At 37.8% G+C, this 21,617-nt stretch overlaps 1 protein-coding gene across 3 annotated transcripts; it reads left to right on the forward strand.

Moving 5' to 3' along the window:
* Positions 1 to 968: 968 nt before the first annotated feature.
* efemp2a (EGF containing fibulin extracellular matrix protein 2a) lies at positions 969 to 19,813 on the forward strand. 3 transcript variants are annotated; one of them, XM_061686153.1, is made up of 12 exons: positions 969 to 983; positions 1,415 to 1,513; positions 11,310 to 11,414; positions 11,971 to 12,019; positions 12,452 to 12,640; positions 13,290 to 13,412; positions 13,491 to 13,607; positions 14,469 to 14,588; positions 14,746 to 14,865; positions 15,846 to 15,972; positions 17,028 to 17,223; positions 17,998 to 19,813. In XM_061686153.1, exons 3-12 carry the CDS (start codon positions 11,325 to 11,327, stop codon positions 18,169 to 18,171), a joined length of 1,305 nt encoding a protein of 434 aa, XP_061542137.1. In that variant the 5' UTR covers positions 969 to 983; positions 1,415 to 1,513; positions 11,310 to 11,324; the 3' UTR covers positions 18,172 to 19,813. The 3 variants fall into 3 exon arrangements, with proteins under 3 accessions (XP_061542137.1, XP_061542136.1, XP_061542135.1); XM_061686152.1 differs by lacking the exon at positions 969 to 983 and adding an exon at positions 11,034 to 11,127 and having other exon boundaries at positions 1,325 to 1,513; positions 11,200 to 11,414; positions 17,998 to 19,812; XM_061686151.1 differs by lacking the exon at positions 969 to 983 and having other exon boundaries at positions 1,325 to 1,513; positions 11,200 to 11,414; positions 17,998 to 19,812.
* The last annotated feature ends 1,804 nt before the right edge of the window (positions 19,814 to 21,617 follow it).

Genomic DNA, 21,617 nt, shown 5'->3' on the forward strand with positions numbered 1-21,617 from the left:
GCGAAAGAATAACAGAATTTAATACATGTACAATTAAGTACTTTTAAAACATTAAACACATTCAAACATATTAGAAGGAATGAAAATATCATCTTATGGCAAAAAAATGAAGGGAGATACAAGTGAAAAGTCTTATTACACATTTCACATTCAAGTGCAATACGTTTGCCTTTATTCTTTAAGAACATTTAATTTTTAAAGATTTATTTAGGTACCATTTTTATTTAACGTATTTGCAATAAGTTTTCCCTTTTCAATTTTTCCTTTATAGTATTTGGAGAGTATTTTTTTTATGTGGGCCTTTGTGTAAAATGTTTAAGAACCACTCTTTTACACATATGTCAAGTACTGATATTAGTAAAAAAAACTTTATGAAATGGAAAAGCAAAAACTTTAAAAATAAATATTACAAATTAAAGACTCTTCATGGCCACAAACCAGCTGGAAGGGGAGTCAAATCCAACCAAGGCCTGAGGGTTAAAAAGCTGAGTTAACCTTAAGTAGGAAAGTATTTCATAACGCGCTGGAATGAAGCCTCCGGTCGTGTCCGTCTTGAGTCACACGTCAACTACTTTAATGCGGGTTAAGCAACATCCAGAGTGGTTTGCAACATATTCAGAAGATGCATGTTTTTTTGCGGGAGTAAAGCTACTACCGGAAATGATTCCAAGTGTAGTAACAGATTAGGCATGTACAAACATTGAGTGACACACTTAGAGGGCCATAATGATAGTATCTTTGTATTAAAGCATTTTAAGGCAGAAAGGGTTCATTCTGCCCAGTAAGCAGACACTTTTTCCACTTTTTCTCGCTTGCCGCTCACTCTTCCACTCTCTAATTTTTGTCAACATTCCATTTATTTCTCTCTTGCTCCCTGGCTATAAATATCCAGGGCACGTCAGATTGGAATAATTTTTTTTTTTTTTTTTTTTTTTTTTTTTTTTTTTTTAAAGTGGCTTCATGGAAAAAGACAGCCGAGGGAGGTAAATATAGGTGTATGGGGGGTAAAATGGGAAAAGGGTGTGAGAGCTTGGGGCTTTTGCAGGGTTCTTAGTTTAAACGAAACCAGGTGTGTTGTTGGACCGGGATGGATGGCGGTTTAGGGGGGTCGAGTGTGTGTGAATCTGTGAAGTTGTTGTTCGCTTGCCATTTGGACAAATTTTTGGGTATTTGGGCCGCAGACCAGGAATTCGCATCTCTAGATCGGGGGTGGGGGGAGTCGAGGAAATGGGGACTTTGCAGGGGGCCGGGGCGGGGAGTGGGGCGGGGGGTGGGGGGGGGGGGGGTAGGAGGGGGGAGACGAGTGGGCGGTCCACTCCCTCCTTGCTCGCTCTCTCTCTGTGTGTCTGGCTCGCTCTCCCTCCCTTCTCCCGTCTGTTCAGCTGCTCCAACTGTCTCCCACTCACTGTCTCAGTGCGCACCGCGTGGAGCTTTAGGGACCGCTTCCCCGCAGTCGGACTCACCGGGGTCAGGCCGACAAACACGACACAGACATCTGAAACAAGACTTGCTGGTGAGTTCTCTTCACTTTATATAACAGTTTACATCACTGTTTAATAACCCTCGGGTCTTGTTCAGTTGTACAACCCTTTCAGCTTGTTCGTGTCCATTTTTGGCCGCATTGAGACATAATCTGAAATCTGAAAACAGTTTTTGAAAAATTTGTTTGCTTGTATTTTCAATTGAATTCAATTCATTTGTTTCATTCAAACTCAAGACTTAACGCCATAAAGCTTTTAACTAAATCAGACAGTCGATCTGAAAGTGTGGTATTAGTACCACTAGTGGCACGGAGGCTCTCTCTCGTGTTACGTGAAAGAATCACTAAAGTAAATGTACAAATTGTGCATGTTTCACTGGTATAATTTTTTTTTAATAATCCACTATAGTACATTTGTTGAGTACAGTTCAGTTATATTAAACTCAAGTACAATTCAATTGCATTTAATCTTTTAGAACTGTTTGTTTTCAAAGATTTACCAAGGTACACTTTGTATTTTTCATTTTAATTGAATTCTGATTTAAGTATTCTTTTTTCTTTTCCTATATTTAATCGCAGGGTTAATGTTCAAACTGTGCTTAATGTTAAAATGGCCTACACAAATATTAAATATACTTTTTAGGAATAAAACCTGACTTGTTTTTGATTAGCATTTCAGCCTACTACACAACTGTATTTTATTGTTATTTATTATTTTATTATCAACGTGGTGGTACTTTTAGAGCCAGGTTTTTTTTTTTTTAGATGGTAGTTGATGTAAAAAGTTTGAGAACCACTGGTATAAAGTAGCCATGATGTTTTTTACTCTTCAAACGCACAAATTGTAAAGCAACCTCCAAAATGGACATTTTTATGTAGTCTCATTACCACCTTTTCTTTTTTTTTTTTTTTTTTTAAACATATTGCTAAAACTACAGTTTTCTACAGCCAGGGAGGTTCCTCTTCTTAAATTAAAATGTATTTCTTCTTCATGGTCATGGATGCATAGAGTAGCCACAAATTGTGCTCAAGTAAGAGTCCTGTTACTTTAGAATAATATGACTCAAATAAAAGTAAAACAATAAAGCCTTCCAAATGATTATTTGACTAAGTATTCAGTAAAAAAAACTACTCGAGCTAACTGGTGAGTTTTTTTAATCAAAGCATGAACATAGCTAGAGAAGAATATAAATTGTGAATATACAAATTCAGAGAATCTCACTTGAACAGAAACAATAAATTAAGTATTTATAAGCTAAGATAAGATAAAGCAAATTCTGCCACAAGAAATTGTCTTAAATTAACTTTCTTTGTTTACAGTCATGAAAAAGCACAATAGGCTCACCTGGCAGAGATTACAGAGCCATTCTTTTCTCTGTTGTTTTTCCAAGCTCCACGAACATTTGTCACTTTGAAAACTTTGCTTCTGTGTGAGGCTGCGGAGATTTTGTGTACGGTCATGTGACTGACTGGCTCCGTTTGATTGCTCAAATGGAGTTAAACAACACTAGTAGTTCTGTTGGATTAGTGAAAGACAAATCTTGCTGACAAACCAAAACATATAGAGTGTGAAAGCAATAGTAGAAAATTTTTGGGTCAAAAGCTATCCTTATTTAGTAGTGTATGCTGTAGAAATTGGATGGCAGGCAATAAATGGCCCACGGGCCAGACTTTGAACAACCGTGGCTGAAATGAATGGTGGTGTATCACTGTAACTGTGAGAGAGGTGAGAAGAACCGCGTCACGTGACTGCACCAGTGCTCTACTTTTGGAGTGGCAGTACAGTAATGTGGGCCCATAATCACTGTAGTCGACTTCTTGGCTCCGTGTTGCAGTGGCTGTAATAGGAGGGTAGACATACAGTGCGATTGTACTGCGTCGTCATCTCAACTTCATACAGGAAGCGACTGCAGGGTGATCCAGGTCAAGTGCTAGAGTTACACTAAAACATAAATTGAAGTCAGAAGTCTTAGTCGAAAACACTGGTGTCAAACGCAAGACCGGGGGCCAAATCCAGCTTGCGGCATCATTTTATGTGGCCCACTAAAAGAAAATAAAGTGTCTACTTCATGTTTCTTGCTCAACGGGCTTGTTCTTTTCGTTTTGGAAGAAAATTAGCTCTGGAAAAATTAAGGCATCACTGCAAGATTAAACATCCATCCATCCATTCTCTGTAGCATTTATCGTCACGAGGGTTGCGGGTGTCTGGAGCCTATCCCAGCTGACTTTGCATGCATGCAAGTCAGGTTCATAGAAGACACTAAATTGTCCTTAGGTGTGAATGTAAGTGTAAATGCTTGTTTGTCTATATGTGCCTTGTGATTGCCCCACTTCTTGTTCAAAATTTCTACAGAAATCGCCATTTCTACAGTAGTGTGTCAAACACATGAATCTATATGGCACAATTTGTGCATTAATGTGTGTGTCGACTATTTGCTGATGTCTCCTGTTTATCGTGGGGAATACGTTTCAGATCAATTTGCGATAGGTGAAAATCCACAGTATTACATCATTTTTTAGAATAGATTGACCCCTCACACACACTTTAAACATATTAGAACTTATTAAAACATGGTTTGAAATATTCGTTAGCATGCAGTCTTCACACTTTAAACACATTTAAACTTATTAAAACACACTAAAGTATTAGCACACACTCTTGCTGTCAAGAAATGGATACTGTCGTATAGCATCACTTTGAGGAAATGAAGACTCGCTTGCACAGTTCTCTTCAAAGAAGATGCAAAGTGTGCCTGGTTACAGCTGTTTATTGGTCACTTCTAGTTGACGTTTTCTGTAAAACTGACAAATACATTTAACTTTGTATTTTCAAACACCCAAAAATGAACCCAAACCAACTACGAACAAAATTCACCTACCTTAGTAATATATAATGTGAAACGCCACTGACGAGCTTGTGGAAATTTGCGTCACTATCGCAGTAATTCTCAACATTCAAACAAACGATAGCATACAAACAGCATACAACAACACTCACAGGTATACATTCTCTCTGCGCGGTGGGAACGACGGCTATGCCTTTTCTTCTTGCTCTTAAACTGCATTTCTTCCAGTTTAGTTCAGTGCTGCCCCACGTGTTGTGGTACAACATGGTGCTACACTGAAGGCGCATGACTTGCAGGGAACCCCCACATATTAGTGGTTGGAGATTTGCGAATTTGCTTATATTCACAGATGTTTTTGTGTGTTCCAAGCATCTAGTATTTTGAACTGAGAGGAGGAGCTTAATTTAGAGATCAGAGATTTTTGTTGGCAGAGCACTATTTTTCGCCCATAGCTGGGGTTCATTGTACCGACTCAGGTGAGAAAAGCATCAGGAAGGCAACAAACTGTCGTCTTGTTCCTTGTTGTCAGCGCAGATGACAAATAGGGACTTTGACCCACTTTACAGGGTGGGCCGGTGGAGCATTACAGTGGGGCGCTCGGTTCTAGAACAGAATTTCTCACGAGAGCCACCGGCATCCATCACCGTTGGATTTTGTCGTTCGACCGGCCTCAGCGGCACCAGGGTGTGCTCCGGCTTCTCCGTGCCCGGCTGAGCGGAACAACACAAGAGCCGCTCATGTGGACGTGCGTGTGTCCGTGTGTGGTCCCTGTGTGTGTTTTCCCAAGTCCGCAGGTGGTCACTTGTGTAAGCGAGCTGACATTTTGCCTGTTAAATTGGGCTTACTGGCAATTCAAAAAGGAACCCGCAGAGGTCAGGCCCTGAATCTTTATTGGATTTTGTCCAAGTCCTGGTGGGGTGTTATTAAATTAAATATATGTTTGTCTTTGCCCGAGGCGACAAGGTAATCATACTCTGTACATAATTAGAACTACTGATACTTGTATTAAAAAAAGACTGGTAAAAGTAGAAGTACAGATTCAACTCCTTTCAGTAGATGTAAAAAAGTACAGACTATGGACTATAAAAGTCAATTACATTGAAACAATACCCTGACTTTACTTCTCTCTAGTTCTGTATTTATTACGTCATATCACCATTAACGGAGGTTGAACAACTATTTTGACTCACATTCACACCTACAGGCAATTTACAATCCTCAATTAACCTAATAACTATATTAATATTTGAAATATATTCCGCAAACTGTGATCCCCAAACAGTTGAATATCATTTCAAATTTGTCTGACAACATAACCCTTAAAAATAAATGGCTTACATTAAAAATGCATCAGAAGTGTGCCTGTACATGCATGCACTTTGTGGTGAAGATTTTCTGTACCTTCCACTAACAACCCAGGCTAAACTTAGCTCCTCCCTGACTTACAAAACTACTCTCTCATTTGAGATGTGTCACTTCAACATACGTCCTCAGACCAATTCCTGTTTAGACGGGCTTTACCTCCATCTTAGAGCATTATGGAAAGAAAACGAAAAACATTATTAGGTGAGTTTTTCGGCAAATAAAGGAGAACTGGTTCCAAAATATGAAAATAGGAGAATTTGTGACAATTGTTTAAATCATTAATTAAATACTTTAAAAAATAAATATAATGGTAATCATGCTGTATAAGCAATTGTTCATTTTATGTGAAAAAATAGTTATTGATTTAAATAATTAATACTTTGTGTTAAATGTATAGGCAATTGTTCATTTTATGAACAAAAAACTTTTCCCAGTTTAACAATTAATTAATGCTTTTTTAAAATAAATGTATATTGTTTATTATAGGCACTAAAAAATTATTCAGTTAGAAATAATACTTTAAAAAAATAATAAAATGTGTTAAAATAAATGTTAAATGTAAAAGCAATTTTTATTTTGTATAAATTCTTATGTTAAAAAAAAAGGATACTTTATTACTCAACAATTGTAGGAAAACCCGACTAAATTCATGCAACAAATATCACAGGACTCTTAATAATGTAGGGATGGCTGAATGTAGCCCGTGGGCCATACTTTGCCCACCCCTGCCTTATGCAAGCCATGGGGGGTTTTCCCAGAAAAGTGATACTCTGGGAACCACAGCCATGCCAGGGCATCCCAGCTGAGAACTGGCGTCCAAATCCTCACCGCGGCATTCCAGATGTCCGCCAACACCCATTCATGCATCCCCGCCGGCCACAGTCGGTGACCTAACCCCAGACGGATTGCTCACTTTGTTTTCAGTAGTTTTGTTTTACATTTTGGAGAGTCCAGCAGACGTGACAAAAGTGTGCACACGCTGTACTCACGTAAGTAGAAGTACAGATAATTGTGGCGAAAAAGACTGACAAAAGTAGAAGTACGGATTATTTTATTGTTCTGCTCCTGGTGTGTGCGCCTTGGCCACCTGAGGGCAGTGTAATACAGACATTTGTCCTCAGTAAGATGCAGTAATATTAAAGTGGCGCGAAGCAGGACCCAAAAATGTCATGTAAATTCGACACGCCACAGAGAAGAGTAATGTTAACAAGCCGGCCAAATTCGAATGAATAAAAAATTTTGTTAAGTATATAAAATCAAGCTTCAAAACTTGAATAATATGGGCCACCTCTCAGCTCTCAGACGCTGTGGGCGCGTGGAATGGATGCACCAAAAGGAATCAAACATACTGAGGGGTTGATAGCTTACACGGTGTAAAATCACGTTAGGAGGCTCACCTTCAAAATTGAATGGTTATTGTGGACTATAATCACAAAAATAAGTTACTTACCCTCGTTTTTGGTGACATAATTTCACAGCCGAACACGGCACTTGACGACAGCGGGACGGTAGGAGGAAGCCCAGTTAGTTAGACAGTCGGCACTGCCCTAGTCACTAATGTCAAATTACCCACAAAGCCATGTTGTCTCTGGTGAAAGTTTACACAATTGTCCGTCGTAATATGCGCGCTGCAGAGTCGGCTGGTGGTGTTGATGTTCAGCTCGCCATCTATGTGTCTTAAAGTCAATCCATCGCTTTTTTTATTACCTCATTTTTTGGGAGCTTAAATCCCGTCACCGAGCTGTTCTGTGAATTAAACCATCGTTAGCTTGCTAACTCCACGCTGGAGTTGTAAATGGGCCTTGTTATGGAAGCTAAGCACAGCTAACTCACAACTGAGCAGCATAGCCAAACGAAACAACGTCACTTTGTCCTTATATAGTGCCATAGCGTCACAGGGCTGTGTTTTAGTCCGGCCCACAAAATCAGGAAAATTCCAATGGTGAAAAAAATGCTTAGGCTATATCTCAACAATTCAGCACTGTTTTGTAATAAGTCTTTGCATATCTTTTCAGCACTTCAAATATATACAATGTATTGAGGAAAAAAAACAGGGATATTTGCTAAGTGCCATTTTAGTTGTTTTTCCTGAGAGAATATATATATATATATATATATATATATACACACATATACACCTGTGGGTATTGTTTTATTGTCTGTCTACATGTGTTGCTGCACCGTTTGTATTCAAATATCCATTGTTGCAGCAATGGTACTTGTTAGCTTGTCCATAGTGTTTTGCATTGTTTGTTAGCATTAAGCTATGTAGACTTTACTCAGGCAAAGCTATTTGGTTGTTTTAGATAAACTGAAAATTGTCTTTTGTTTAGTTTGGCATTGAACAGCTTGAAGCATCTATTTGGAGCATTAATACAACACCTTTATCTCAAATATTTGCTCACAAGTCGAAGCAAACAATTGGCCGAACCTGTCATATCTTGAAAAACTCCTAAATGAGGTCACTCATCATATAGTACAAGTAAAAAAGTTGTTTTAAAAAAAAAAAAAAAAAAAAAAAAAAAGAATACACAAGTAATATTCAGATTCCAGAAAAATCGACTCGAGTAGAGTAATCATGTGTTTGTACTTGGTGACTTCCCACCACCGCAGTCCAGTCAGGTCACGTAGCGCTGGGTGTCTTGATTGCACACTGGTATGTTATGCCTCTCAAGACCTAAATAGCTCGTGATGTCACGCTCCTGTCTTGAGGGTTGACCACGTCAAGCCCGTGGCCTGAGCTTTGTCTTGTGAGCAAGCGGCCGCTGATTATAACTGCCTGTCACGCGCTCAAACTCCAGCTGACTTTGCATGTACTCGCGTGGCCCTTTTACAGGGCAAGGAGCCATTTTGAGTTACTTATGTTGACAGTAAATGCGTCCTAACTGTAAGGTTGCACAATCGTTTTAATTTCTCCCAGCCAATAGAGGATAACAATGGAAACCATGCATCCATGCATTTTCTATACTGCTTATCGCTTTAGGGAGGCGAGTCAGCTGGTGCCTATTTCATCTGACTTCCGGTGAAAAGCAGACCCGAACTGCTATTCCGTGACTGAATTTGCATAATATGAGGGCCTTAATCTCGCAAATATGCAACTTTTTTTTTCTTTGTAAAAAAAAAATAAACAAATAATATTAGGACTTTAATCTTGGCAATATTCAACTTCATTCTCATAATATCAGCACTTAAATTTCCAAAAATATACAACAATTCTAATAATATACAGCTTTTTTTCTTAAGAATTTAACAACTTTATTTTCTTAATTTTACCATTTTAATCTTTAAAATATGTGACTTTATTCTCATATTGTGGCTTTAATCTTGACAATATACAGCTTTATTCTCACAACACTATTATGAGTTTGACCTCAAAATATTAATTGCTTTTAATGAAAATATGTGAAACTCAAAAATATCAAATTTTATTTTTGTAATATTGGGACTTTTATCTCTATCACATACAACTTCATTACAATAATATTACGACTTATTTTCTCAAAAATATATGATACTACTATGATGATGTTAATGCCAAATATAAAGATCTAAATAAAGTAAAATAAATAAATGTCCAACTTTTTTTTCTTGAAAATATACAACTTTATTCTCTTAATATTGTGACTTATTTTTTGAAAATAAACAACTTTGCTCCCTTAAAATTATGATTTGTTGTCTCAGAAATCTGACTTTATTGTCATATTACAGTTTTAATCCTGAAAATAAACACCTTTAGTCTTGTAAATTACAACTTTTGTTCTTAAAATATGCAACTTTATTCTTTTAATTGTTCAACTTCATCTCTAAAATATACAACTTTATTCTCATAACATTACGACTTTAATGTTGAAAATATAAAAATGTTTCTCTTGAAAATATACAAATTTAATCCCGTAATATTCCAATTTATGTTGTCAAACATAACTGCATTTGTGTAATATTAGGACTTTAATCTCTAAAATGTACAATTTAATTCTCTTAATATCACGATTTTAATCTTTAATTTACAACTTGATCAGCCCACCGGACAAGAGCCATATTTAGCTACTTGTCTAAATGCGCCTGAACTAATAGGTTGTTGAACCCAGATTAATTTTTTTTAAAAAAGAATTAAGTTTGTACATTACTAAACTTAACATACAGTAATAATATGGAGTAGTACACTATGAGTTTAAAGTCTTAATCATACAAGAAAGAAAGTTGTATATTTTTGAAGACTTCTACTGTATATGACTTTCACCAGAAAGCCAATGTTATCATAACGTGACGTAAACTAGTCACTAATGCAGCCCAACTCCTATACTTGAACATTTAAGCCCCATTCAGAGAGCAGACTGTTGCAGTCTGCCAGGCTAAAGATACAGAGGGCTTTCTGTGCAGCGCTAATAGAAAAAAAAAAAAAAAAAAAGTATTTGTGTAATGTTATGTGCAGCTGGAGGACATCACGGTGTTTATGTTCTTCTACCTGGTGAAAGTCACTCTCGTCAATTAGCAATCAAGGCCACACTGTTTGGCTGACAAACAGGCCAGCCAGTCCAAGCTAACTGTTTTCTTTTTTTTCTTGGCCTCAGTGACAGTTGATTTTATTCATCATTTGGTTGGTGTAATGGCGGGGTTCGCAAACCTTTTGGGTCCAAGGAGAAATTTTCCCAAGGACTCCCTCATAACCCTAACACTAATTAAATATAACTACCACGTGTATCCATAAATTCCAAAGGATTTTTGAGAAAAGAAAATAGTGCAATGTTACAATAAAAAATTATTATATTTTTTTTCTGGGGAAAAAGTTGTAATGCTAGAAGAATGAAGTATTTATTTCAAGAAAAAAAGTCACAATATAATGATATTAAAGTCAAAGTTTAAAGTCATATTTTAATTTCAAGGTTCAAGTTGAGTTTTACCACTCCCACAAGCTTTAAACACATTGAAACAAACTTAAACATGTTTTTTTAAAACATATTTCTCAGTGTCTACTCCCACACTCTTGCTGTCAAGAAATGGGAGGCTGTCAATACAACAGCAATTTGATCAAATTAAAGAGGACTCGTGTGCAATTCTCTCAAATAAAGGTCAAGCGTGCTTACACGCAACAAATACTTAATACAACAAAAACAATTACACATTGTATATTTAAACACCAAAATGTTTAACCAAACCGTACCATTTTGTCAAACAAAAGTCTGTTAGCTTAATGCTAACATATAATACGAACTGTCATAGACAAGCTTACAGAATTAGCATAGAGGTTAGGGTAATTCTAAACCCTAACACAAACAGAGCAGCAACACATACAAACATAAAATACAACAATACTCACAGGCATATTTTCTCTTTGCTTCGAGGGAACAACGACTATTATTGCTGCTTAGTAGGGGACCTTCTCTGCCTGTTCTTCTTGCTGGTAATTCTGCTGCATCCCTCCCAATAGCACTCAGTGTAAGGCTTGAATGGCACCATTGTGGGGGATCTACGACATCTCTAATGTTGGATATTTGTTTCTTCCCTCAGATGCTGATTGACTAGGCAACCCATCCAAAGTCAACTGCCTCTCCCCTGCCTGCCTGTGTGTGTGTGTGTGCGTGCGTGCGCGCATGTGTGTGTGTTTATGCGTGTTCTAGTCTCACGACGGTAGTATGCAGGGGGCGTGTGTGTCAATCGTGTGCGCGTGCGTGCTCCTCCACAGTGTTATTTCACAGCCGCCCAAAGAAATTGACACCCAAACGGTACGGATGCATCAATTATCCCTCTATACTGGAGCTCTCCCTTCTAACATTTTAAACAGCTGTCTTATGTTTTTGTTTTGCAACATTTTCGATGAATTTGCTCCCATGCACGTGCAGTGCATGCACGCTTTCACAATGTTCCCTTTCTGCTGATTGGTTAGGGGGATATTTTACTCCTATTTCTTTTGGCCTCGCTTTACTTTCCATCAAACTCACATGCAGGTGCATTTTGCCACAATAATAATAGTCATATACTAATTATACATCTGAAAAAAAAATATGGAGGTGACATTTGGGTAGTTAAAATGTCACAAGTCACATATTTTCTTTTCAGCTACATACAACTACACATACTGTGTAGTTGTATTTCACACTATTATCCACAATGCATTTAACGTACTGTTAAGACGTACAATTTAGTTGTCTATTTTATAGGGTACTATTATTACCGTCTGTTCCTTTCCCCTTGTCCTAAAGTGTTGTTTTTATTTTCTTAAATATTGTGTATTTTATTTTATTGACTTAAGATTGTCTCACTGTGTTGTGCTCTTTCTAGGAATGCACAGATGGCTACCACTGGGACCCTCAGACGGAGCACTGCAAAGGTAAAAGCAGGAAAGGCATCATTTCAACTTAAGATATCCTTCTTCTTCTTCTTCTTCTGTTTCTTCTTCTTCCTCAGCACCATTTGTGTTAAGATAACACTCACTTAAAGGGTTCTAAATCGATGCTAACTGTTAGCGTGTCAGTGGCATTTCCCATTATGTGATCGCTTCAAACCAGTGGGTGTTCTTATGGCAACTTCAACCGGGAGGAACATGAAACAGCTTGAATTGTTCACTATCTTATTGTGAAGTGAGTTGAGTTCACTGTCACCATTCAACGCTCGAATCGCAAGTTTCCGCTCCCAAGTCAAAGCAAAAATTGTCAGGATGACTTCTCATATATCGAGAAACTCATATGTAAGCATAGGCATGAATGCTGTTATAACAATGCTGTCCCTGGGTGTGTGACGTTGGCACATCTGTGCCCCTCAGACATAAACGAGTGCGAGACCATCCCGGACGCGTGCAAGGGGGAGATGAAATGCTTCAACCACTACGGAGGCTACCTGTGCCTCCCCCGCTCCGCCTCGGTTATCCCGGCCCCCGAGCCCCCCATCGCGCCCACTGAGGCCTTCAACCCTTGCCCCCTGGGCTACGAGCCTCAAGGAGACAACTGCGTGGGTGAGTGTGGGCCGTGGACAGGTGGTCCCAGGGTGGTCTTTGTGTGGATTTCATGTCAGACAAGTGGCCAGAACAGGTGTTAGTGGGGTCTGGGTGGGTGTCAACGAGTGTGGATGTCCCTGTGGTGGTGTGTGTGTGTGTAGGGGTGGGTGGGATGATTGTTAGGTTTCTCACGAGGACAGCTGCTGTGTTGCAGGCATGAGGAAAAAAAAAAAAACCCAAAGAAACCAACCAGTCCCACTTTTTAATGTTTCTAAATGTATCTCCATGTTGTCGCATATGGAAACCCGTTTGAACATTTATTCAATTATGTTGATGTCCAGCTTCGGGTTCATGTACTAGTAGGCTCCGTTTTCCTCACTAGTAAGACAATTCAATGCAACGATTATGTCCGATGATTTGTGTTTTTTTCCACTACTAGATTCTAGCGAGGCATTTATTCCGGAAAACACAACTTTATTCTCTAAAAAAGCAGGACAAAATCTTGAAAGAAATTAGCCTTATTTAAGTTCAATTGTGTATGATTATACATTTTAAATGTGTTTAAAGTGCGTTTACATGGTCTCGCTACATTGATTTCCACCTATCACGGTTGGGTCTATGTAACCACCGTTCCCTTTACAAATACAAATTGTACTTCGACTCACAGACGTGGATGAGTGCGAGCGTGACGAGCACGACTGCCAGCCCAGCCAGCAGTGCATCAACACCCTGGGTGCCTTCACCTGCCACTGCCCCGACGGTTACCGCAAAGTGGGCACCGAGTGCATCGGTGAGGCGGAAAACGTTTTTGCAAGAGGTTGAAGAAGTCCTCCGATTATTGAACGGCCGCCGTCTGCTCCTTCGCCAGACATCGACGAGTGCAGGTACAGGTACTGCCAGCATCGCTGCGTCAACGTTCCCGGGTCCTTCACGTGCCAGTGTGAGCCCGGGTTCCAGCTAGCGGGAAACAACCGATCCTGCATCGGTGAGTGGAAATGTCTGCGTTGAATTTTGCTAAGGATCAAAATGGGGTTTTGTAAGCTTGTTGAACCCTAAAAATTGGATTTCAGGCATTTGTGTTTGGGTGAGCCATGAGTGTGGCAAACTTCATTTATACCCATGCATTCCTTTTTAAATTCGATTTTTTTTTTTTTTTATAATATGGTCACAGGTAAGCTGGGGTCTTTCCCAAGTGACAGACAGACAGTGCACACCCTTATTTTGTTTTTATATATGTATGTGTGTGTGTATATATATATATATATATATTAATAGCTAGATAATAGCTAGATTCTATAGCACTTGTCCTCCTTTATAGATTTTAAATGTATATTAGGTTTTTGTATAAATATGATGTTTTTAATAGCTATTTTAATATGTATTTTTACAAATTTATTGCATCTTGACTTGTATTTTTACATATTTCCTTATATTTGTAATTTATTTTACTGTATGTTTTTATATATATAATTTAACTTAGATATGATTTGATTTATTTATCTAATTTCGTAATTAGGAGGGCGGGGGAGAGGCGGAGTACACCCTGGACTGGTCCGCAGTCCATTGCAGAGCACATTTTGACAAATAGAGGCAACGTTATTGTTTTTGTGCAATCTTCACACGCAGTTGGCTTACCTTCCTTCTTAGCACTACAGCTCCCTCGCTTTCTGTCGCTTGCCCTTTTGTACCACAAACATGCAAAATAATTGGGTTTTTTTTTGTTTTTGTTTTTTAATGAAAAATTAGGTACAAGTAACAACAAAAACAACCCCCCCCCTAAAAGAAAATCAATCAATATAATAATGTGTTGAAACGAAAGGCTGACGGTGGGTTGTTTCCGTGTCAGATGTGAACGAGTGCGACATGGGGGCTCCGTGCTCTCAGAGGTGTTACAACACGTACGGCACCTTCTTGTGTCGCTGCGACCACGGCTACGAGCTGGGGCCCGACGGCTTCGCTTGTAATGGTAGGCGCCAAAATCAATGAAGCCTTGATAGGACATTTCACCGTGACGTCACGGGTTAAAAAAAAAACGCTGAAGCTTCTGCGTGTGACGTCATGGTGAAATCCTATTGAGTAATTGAGTGGACGGAGTTTGAGTGACAGCGTGTTGACTGTGACAGACGTCGACGAGTGCAGCTACTCCAGCTACCTGTGCCAGCACCAGTGCGTCAACGAGCCGGGCAAGTTCTCCTGCGTGTGCCCCGAGGGATACCAGCTGCAAGGCACGCGACTCTGCCAGGGTGAGGATCCGCGCCTCCGTCCACTCGCACCCACAGAGAAAAAAGTGCAATCCTTTTTGAAAAAGAGTTTCATTTGTTTTTGAAAAAACTTTTAAAAACATTTTCAAGTTAAATATTTTGTAGAGAAAAATTTGTTTTTTTTTTTTTTTTATAGTTTCCCCTATAACATTTTTTTTTTTTAGAAAAAGGTGGAATTATTTTTTTCAAAGTTAAATATATTTGAGGTTCAGTTTTTGTTGATGATCTCAAAATCTTTTTTTCTAGAAAAAAAAGGTGATTTTTTAAAAAAAAGAAAATGTTATCTTTTAGGAAAAGTTTTTTTTTTCTTTTTTAGAAAAAGTAAAATGTTTTTGAGAAAAAAATTCATATTTTTTAAAGACACAAAAAAAATGTTTTTTTTTTTTTTTTTAGAAGAGAGTCATTCATTTATGATTATTTTTTTCGGATAAAGTATTTATTTTTAACCTATCTATTCAGTTAAGGCAACAGAGAACATATTCTCTTTTGCAATGCTGACCTGGCAATTGTTTAGAGGAAAATGTAATGTTTTTTTGGAAAAAGAGTGGTGTTTACTTTTTTTATATATATAAAATATATATATATATATATATATATATATATATATATTGGGGAAAAAAAGGTCAATACAAAAGTTGTATATTTGAGAAAAAAGTTGGGAAAAAATGAGGACAGGGAGGAGGACAAAAGTATATTTTCAAGAAAAAAAGGACTATGTTTTTGAGAAAGTCAAACCTTTGTTTTGAAAAGTAGTATATGTTGAAACAAGTTGTATATTTGAGGAAAAAAATCATGTGTAAAAATTTCAAGATACAAAAGAAATAGCTTTTCAGGAAATAAAGTGGATTTCTGAGAACAAAAGTAAAAAAAAAAAAAAAAAAAAAAAAAAGGTTGGAAGGTTTCCCTCGACCCTAAAAGTTTGAAACCCTGAGGACTAAAAATATCCTTTGTTGACTGCGTAGATATCAACGAATGTGAAACAGGCGCGCATCAGTGCACGGACACGCAGACGTGCGTCAACCTCCACGGGCGATACCAGTGCGTGGACGCCAACCGATGTCTGGACCCGTACGTGCAGGTGTCCGAGAAGTGAGCGCCTGCTTTCAAACATGCACACACACATATTCTCCCGATATGTTTGGCCATCATTAATATTCCAATTTTTGAGAAAATCTTTTGCAGCATTTTACAGGATCCTGGTAACTTGTAGCAACTGTACATTTACAACACTGGATATAATGTCTTGAAAAAGTGTCTGAATACATATATACATGTCATTTCAGAGAAAAACGTTTATTATTTAAATAACTAAGAAAAAAAACAAGATCAGAATACAATGATTTGATTCCTTTTTAACCGCTATATTTATAGATGCAAGTTAAAACTTTACCATGCAAAGCGAAAGGAATATCTCAACAACATCATTTTTGGGGAGAAAAAGTAACATTTGGACAGGATATGAATAATAGGAACAATAAACGTTGGCCTTAACTGTATAACATTTGAAATGTTTTTGCTCCTATATGTTTATTGTAAAATGATATTGAATTAATCATCAAGCAGGTGTGCATTTTGTGAAGCTTTTTGAATTTATGTTTGCCCTAATTAATGCAAGTCTGTTAGAAATGTCATTCAGACTTTCTCACCGTATTTCTAATTTGGAAAGCAAATGGTAACCAAACTCTGCTGACCTCTGCTGGCTGATTTACCAACTGTTATTTTCGACACCAATTCAAGAGAGCTTGCTCCAGTAAAAAAGTTATTTTTATAACTGTGAAAGATAACAAAGTTATATATTGTTAAGATAAAAGTGAATTTTATGGGGGGGGGGGGGGGGGGGAGTTGTATATTTATGTGTAAAATATGTTGAGGATAAAATTGAGTAGTAGTTTTTTATTTTCAAGAAAAAGGTTGTATATTTTAAGAATATTATTATATATTATTATTATAATCCTAACCAATATCTGAGGAATAAATATTTTTTTGAAGTAAAGAAAAATGTCATATCTATTTGCGTAAAGTCTTGTGACCTTTGAGGAACGGTAGCTCATCTCGGCCAACCTCTGCTGGCTGATTTGTGAAGAGAGCAGTTGTGATTTACGCAACTGCGTGATTTTTCAACGCGCGTATGTTTGTGCGCGCAGTCGCTGCGTCTGTCCCGTGACGAAGGCGGCCTGCCGAGATCTCCCGTTCTCCATCGTGCACCGCTACATGAGCATCACGTCGGAGCGCTCGGTGCCCTCCGACATCTTCCAGATTCAGGCCACCAGCGTCTCCCCGGGGGCCTACAACACCTTCCGCATTCGCGCAGGCGACCGCGACGGAGACTTTTACATCAGGGTGAGTTTATATATATATATATATATATATTGGTAGTGTTTTTCAAGTTATATACAAGTTTTATTCTTTCAAGGAAAAAGTTGTGCCTTTGAGTAAAAATATAAAAACAAGTCTACAAAATAGTTGCGAAAATAAGGTGCATATTTTCAATACAAATGTAATATGTTTTTATGGAAACATTTGACATATTTTCGAGTTGTATGTTTCTGAGATTATTTGGGGGGAAAAAAGTCAGATATTGACTCATGAAAAAAAATGTATATTTTTTGTGAAAAAAAAGTTGCATATTATATGAAACAAACTCATCAGATAACTTCTTTTAATGAACATCTTTAATTCAAGTGAGATTTTTTTTTTAAATATTATATCATATATAATATATATCATATATTATATCATATTTTTTTATATTTTATATTTTTTTCTCAAAATATACATTTTGTAGGGGGGGGGAGTTTTATATTTTTGGGTGAAACATAGGGCATATTTTCAACCCCAAAAGTGTATTAAAAATAAAAGCTGCAAATTTTAGGCAGAAAAGGTCAGATAGTTTTGTAAAAAAAAAAAAAAAAAAAAGTTGCATATTAAAGAAAGAAAAAACAAAAAAAAGCCCTAACCTTGCAAGATGAAAAACCAAACGAAACGTCTCCTTTCTGTGCCGATATGAGGCACTGTCATGAAATGAACTTGATGAGTCCCCATGCCGATCCCGAACTTGCCCCTATCCTCCCCCGCGTGTCCGCTAATGTTACGCTTTGCGGTGGTCGTCCTCAGCAAATCAACAACATCAGCGCCATGCTGGTGCTGGCCCGCGCCGTGTCGGGCCCGCGCGAGTACACGCTGGACCTGGAGATGGTCTCGGTCAACCCGCTGCTCAGCTACCAGGGCAACTACCAGAGCAGCTCCGCCCTCAGACTCTCCATCTACATCGGGCCGTACACCTTCTGACCCGACGACAACCGCCGGCCGGAAGAACGACGACGACGAACGCTGACAGCGACCAACAACCGGAAGAGGAGGCAGTCCGCTTATTATGTCTTTAAATATGCAAACACTTCTCCTTTGGATCTTGTTTTTTTTTTTTTTTTTTTTTTTTTTTTTAAAACTCATGTCCACACTTCACACATACGGAAAGCCCTTTCAGCATTTATTCCGTATCCTACTAGTGCGCTGAATTATGAATGAAAACTAGTGCACTGGAGCATTCATTTGATATCCAGCTGAAAGTCTATGTACTAGTGCGCTCTTTGTCCTCACTCTTAGGACAATTTAGCACACCAGTAGACTGGCTGTGTCCTATAGTCATGGAAAAAAAGCGATTATACCACCGTTGTTTCTTCAATTTCTTGTTCATTTGAATGCCTGGCACCACGAAAGGTTTATAACACGATAAAAATGCCGCTGATTGAAAATGACTTGACATCAGCTCTTAAATTAAAGTCTATGTTACTATTTTGTTGTCATCATTATTTGTCCAAACAAATTTCATTTTAGTTGCACCAGGCATTAAAAAGGAAACTGAAGAAACAAGGGTGGTCGAATATTTTTTTTCCATGACTCCACTTGTAATGTTTTTCCACTACTAATGCACATTTGGCCTATTTAATATGCAATTAAACCTGACGAGTAAACTACTGTGCTGCACTAGTAACATTACTAGTCTCAACTCGTGGTCATGTGTGATGCACTAGTAGCCTCCATATCAAGGATTTTGAACAAATGCTCAAACAGGAAAGTGCTCGAAGCATTTATTTGATATCCTTGACATCCAGCTTAAGGGCCATGTACTAGTATGCTCTTTGTCCTCACTGCTAGAACAACGCTGGGATATTTGTTGAACAACAACACGTTACTACTACATTGCCTAACTGATTTTCTTTGTTCTTGTGACAGTGACAATTAAGTTCTATTCTATTCTACTAGTGAAGTAAAACTAGTTGGCATCTGTGTTCTACTAGTGCAAGTCAAGAGCTGGGCATTAACTCGTAGAATTTTGTAATGTCACTAGTAGTACTAGCAGTGTGTAGTGGTCAACTTGTGCATAGTTTTGCCTCTCTAGTAATATGTAGTTGTCCTGCTAGTTTGCAGAAATGTCATATAGTAGTAGTGGCCCCCCAAAAAACTTTTACTAGTAAGACACAGTTGTGCAAAAGTGAGTCGACCTGTCCTAGTGAGGGCAAAGAGTGTACTAGTACATGGACCTCAAGCTGGATATGAAGGACGCAGACTAAATGCTCAACAGGCTTTTCACACGCATTGACAGAAAGTCACCTGATGAAGGCTGATAACAAATGAGTAAAACGTGTGTGTGTGTGTGTGTGTGTGTGTGTGTGTGCGTGTGTACACTCATCCCATTTCACTCTCTCATCTCGCTTCAATTTTCTTGCCGTCATCCGCTGAGCACTAACTTCAACCCCTTCCTTCCTTCCTTCATTTTCTTTTTCTTCTTAATGGCCTCCTAGATTTGTCACATTGCAACATCCCATTTGTACCTTTTTTTTTTTTTTTTTTCCACTGTCTTGTTTTGAACCCCAATAAAAACAATATACTTGAATCTCTTATTTTGACTCCCCCACCCCAAAAAAGGTCATGTCATATGTATTCCTTGAAAATCTAACTTTTTTTCCTCAATATTTTTCTTTTCTACAAATACACATTTTTCTGAAAATATGTGACTTTTTTTCATGAAGATACATACCCATCTTGAAAACACTGTACGTATGTTTTATTTTTTCAAAATATGACTTGACTTTTTTCTGAACATTTTAAATCTTTTCCCTTCTAAATATATGACTCAATAATGCACTTTTCCCCCTAAAATAAGCAACAACAACAACATTATGACCATGCATCCATTTTGTAAGGTCACAAGTGAGTTGGAGCATATTTTCCAGCGGACTTTTTCGTGAGGTGGCGTACAGTGAAGTTATTCATGGGGGTTACGGATTAGGATTGGCAAAAATCTGCGAGTACTTGACACTCCCCAAAAAGGTTTGTAATTGCCCAGAAATGCCACAAGATGGTTGCGACCACTTCCCCCCCCCCCCCAATTGGACAGCGCTATGGCCTAACTAAATGAAGCTCCTCCCCTCACTTCAACAGTTCCTTAGGAGTTAGATGCCACAAGATGGCGTCATAGCAATATTTTTCCTACTAGAGATGGCTTTGATCTGAGCACAAAAAACGGGGAATAGTTTTTCAGCAAACAAAAAAAAATCCCTGAAGAGGTGAATTTACAAATGCTGAACTGTGAATACGCGGAGGTTGACTGCACACCCTGGACTGGTTGTGAGACAATCGCATACAGATAAACAACCATTCATACTCATATTCACAATTTACAGCAGTGATTCCGAAGCAAAATCATCATATTTCACTGAATTGGTCCCACAAAAAAATCTTTTCCTTTATTGTTGACTCCAAATAATGTATCTTCGTTCATCTAGCTAGTGACAGGCAGAACAATTCAATGCTCTGCCACTAAATGGCCGAAAGTACAATTGTTAAGGAAAATACGTTTCTCAGCAGAAATATATTTTTGAGAGAAAGAAATGCATACATTTTCAAAAGCAAGTGTAGTCTATTTTCTAGCAAAAGGGTGAGCATTTTCAAGAAAATGTTTCGGTATCGTTAAGAGAAACTTTTTTTTTTCTTTTTAGAAAAAAACGTGGTATATGTTGAGAAAAAAAAAAATCATACTTTTTCACAAATTTTGTTATTTTTTTTACACCATAGGTAAAATCGATTGTTGTGCATATTTATACAAACTAAGAAAAGTAATGGTTTCTTGAATGTCAAACAATCGTGTATTGGCACATAATCCAAATTAATTGATATTCATTCATTAATTGATCAATATTTTGGACATAAATACAGTATTGTACATAAATACAGTAATGAAGTAAATAAGTATTTATTAATCGCAGATTGTGAGTTTTTTTTTTTTTTTTTACAAATACGAACTAAACCAAACATTAACCGAGAATTGGCATTATTGTACGGTTTTGTTGAATTTTGGTGGTTAAGCATGCAATTTTATTTTTGTTGTTGTATGTGTCAGTTTCACAATAAACGTTAATCATGTGTAGCAAATAAAAGCACGCTGGGCCTCTTATTTGGAGAACTGTGCGAGCGAGTCTTCTTTTCATGTCCTCAAAGTGATGTTATAAGACAGCAATAGATTGAGAACAGGCGCAAAGGAATACTGTAAAAAAGTGTTTGAATAAGTTTAAGTGTACTTAAACTGTGCCGAAGTGGTAAAACAATTTTTACAAAAAGTATTTCTATACAGCATCTCTATATTGCGGCTGTCCACTTATACTTAGTGGGTCTGGAATGTATCCCCCACCATAAACGGGGCTTCACTGTAAACGGAGTCATTTTCACGCTGACAA

Source organism: Phycodurus eques, chromosome 9 (assembly GCF_024500275.1).
Source record: "Phycodurus eques isolate BA_2022a chromosome 9, UOR_Pequ_1.1, whole genome shotgun sequence".
Lineage (NCBI taxonomy): Eukaryota > Metazoa > Chordata > Actinopteri > Syngnathiformes > Syngnathidae > Phycodurus > Phycodurus eques.

Bases quoted from the DNA above. Each gene is read 5' to 3' on its own strand.
- efemp2a (XM_061686153.1), top strand. From the start codon at position 11,325: ATGCAGGGGGCGTGTGTGTCAATCGTGTGCGCGTGCGTGCTCCTCCAC. The intron at 11,415-11,970 runs GTACGGATGCAT...TGCTCTTTCTAG, and splicing joins AAGAAATTGACACCCAAACG to GAATGCACAGATGGCTACCA. The intron at 12,020-12,451 runs GTAAAAGCAGGA...TGTGCCCCTCAG, and splicing joins TCAGACGGAGCACTGCAAAG to ACATAAACGAGTGCGAGACC.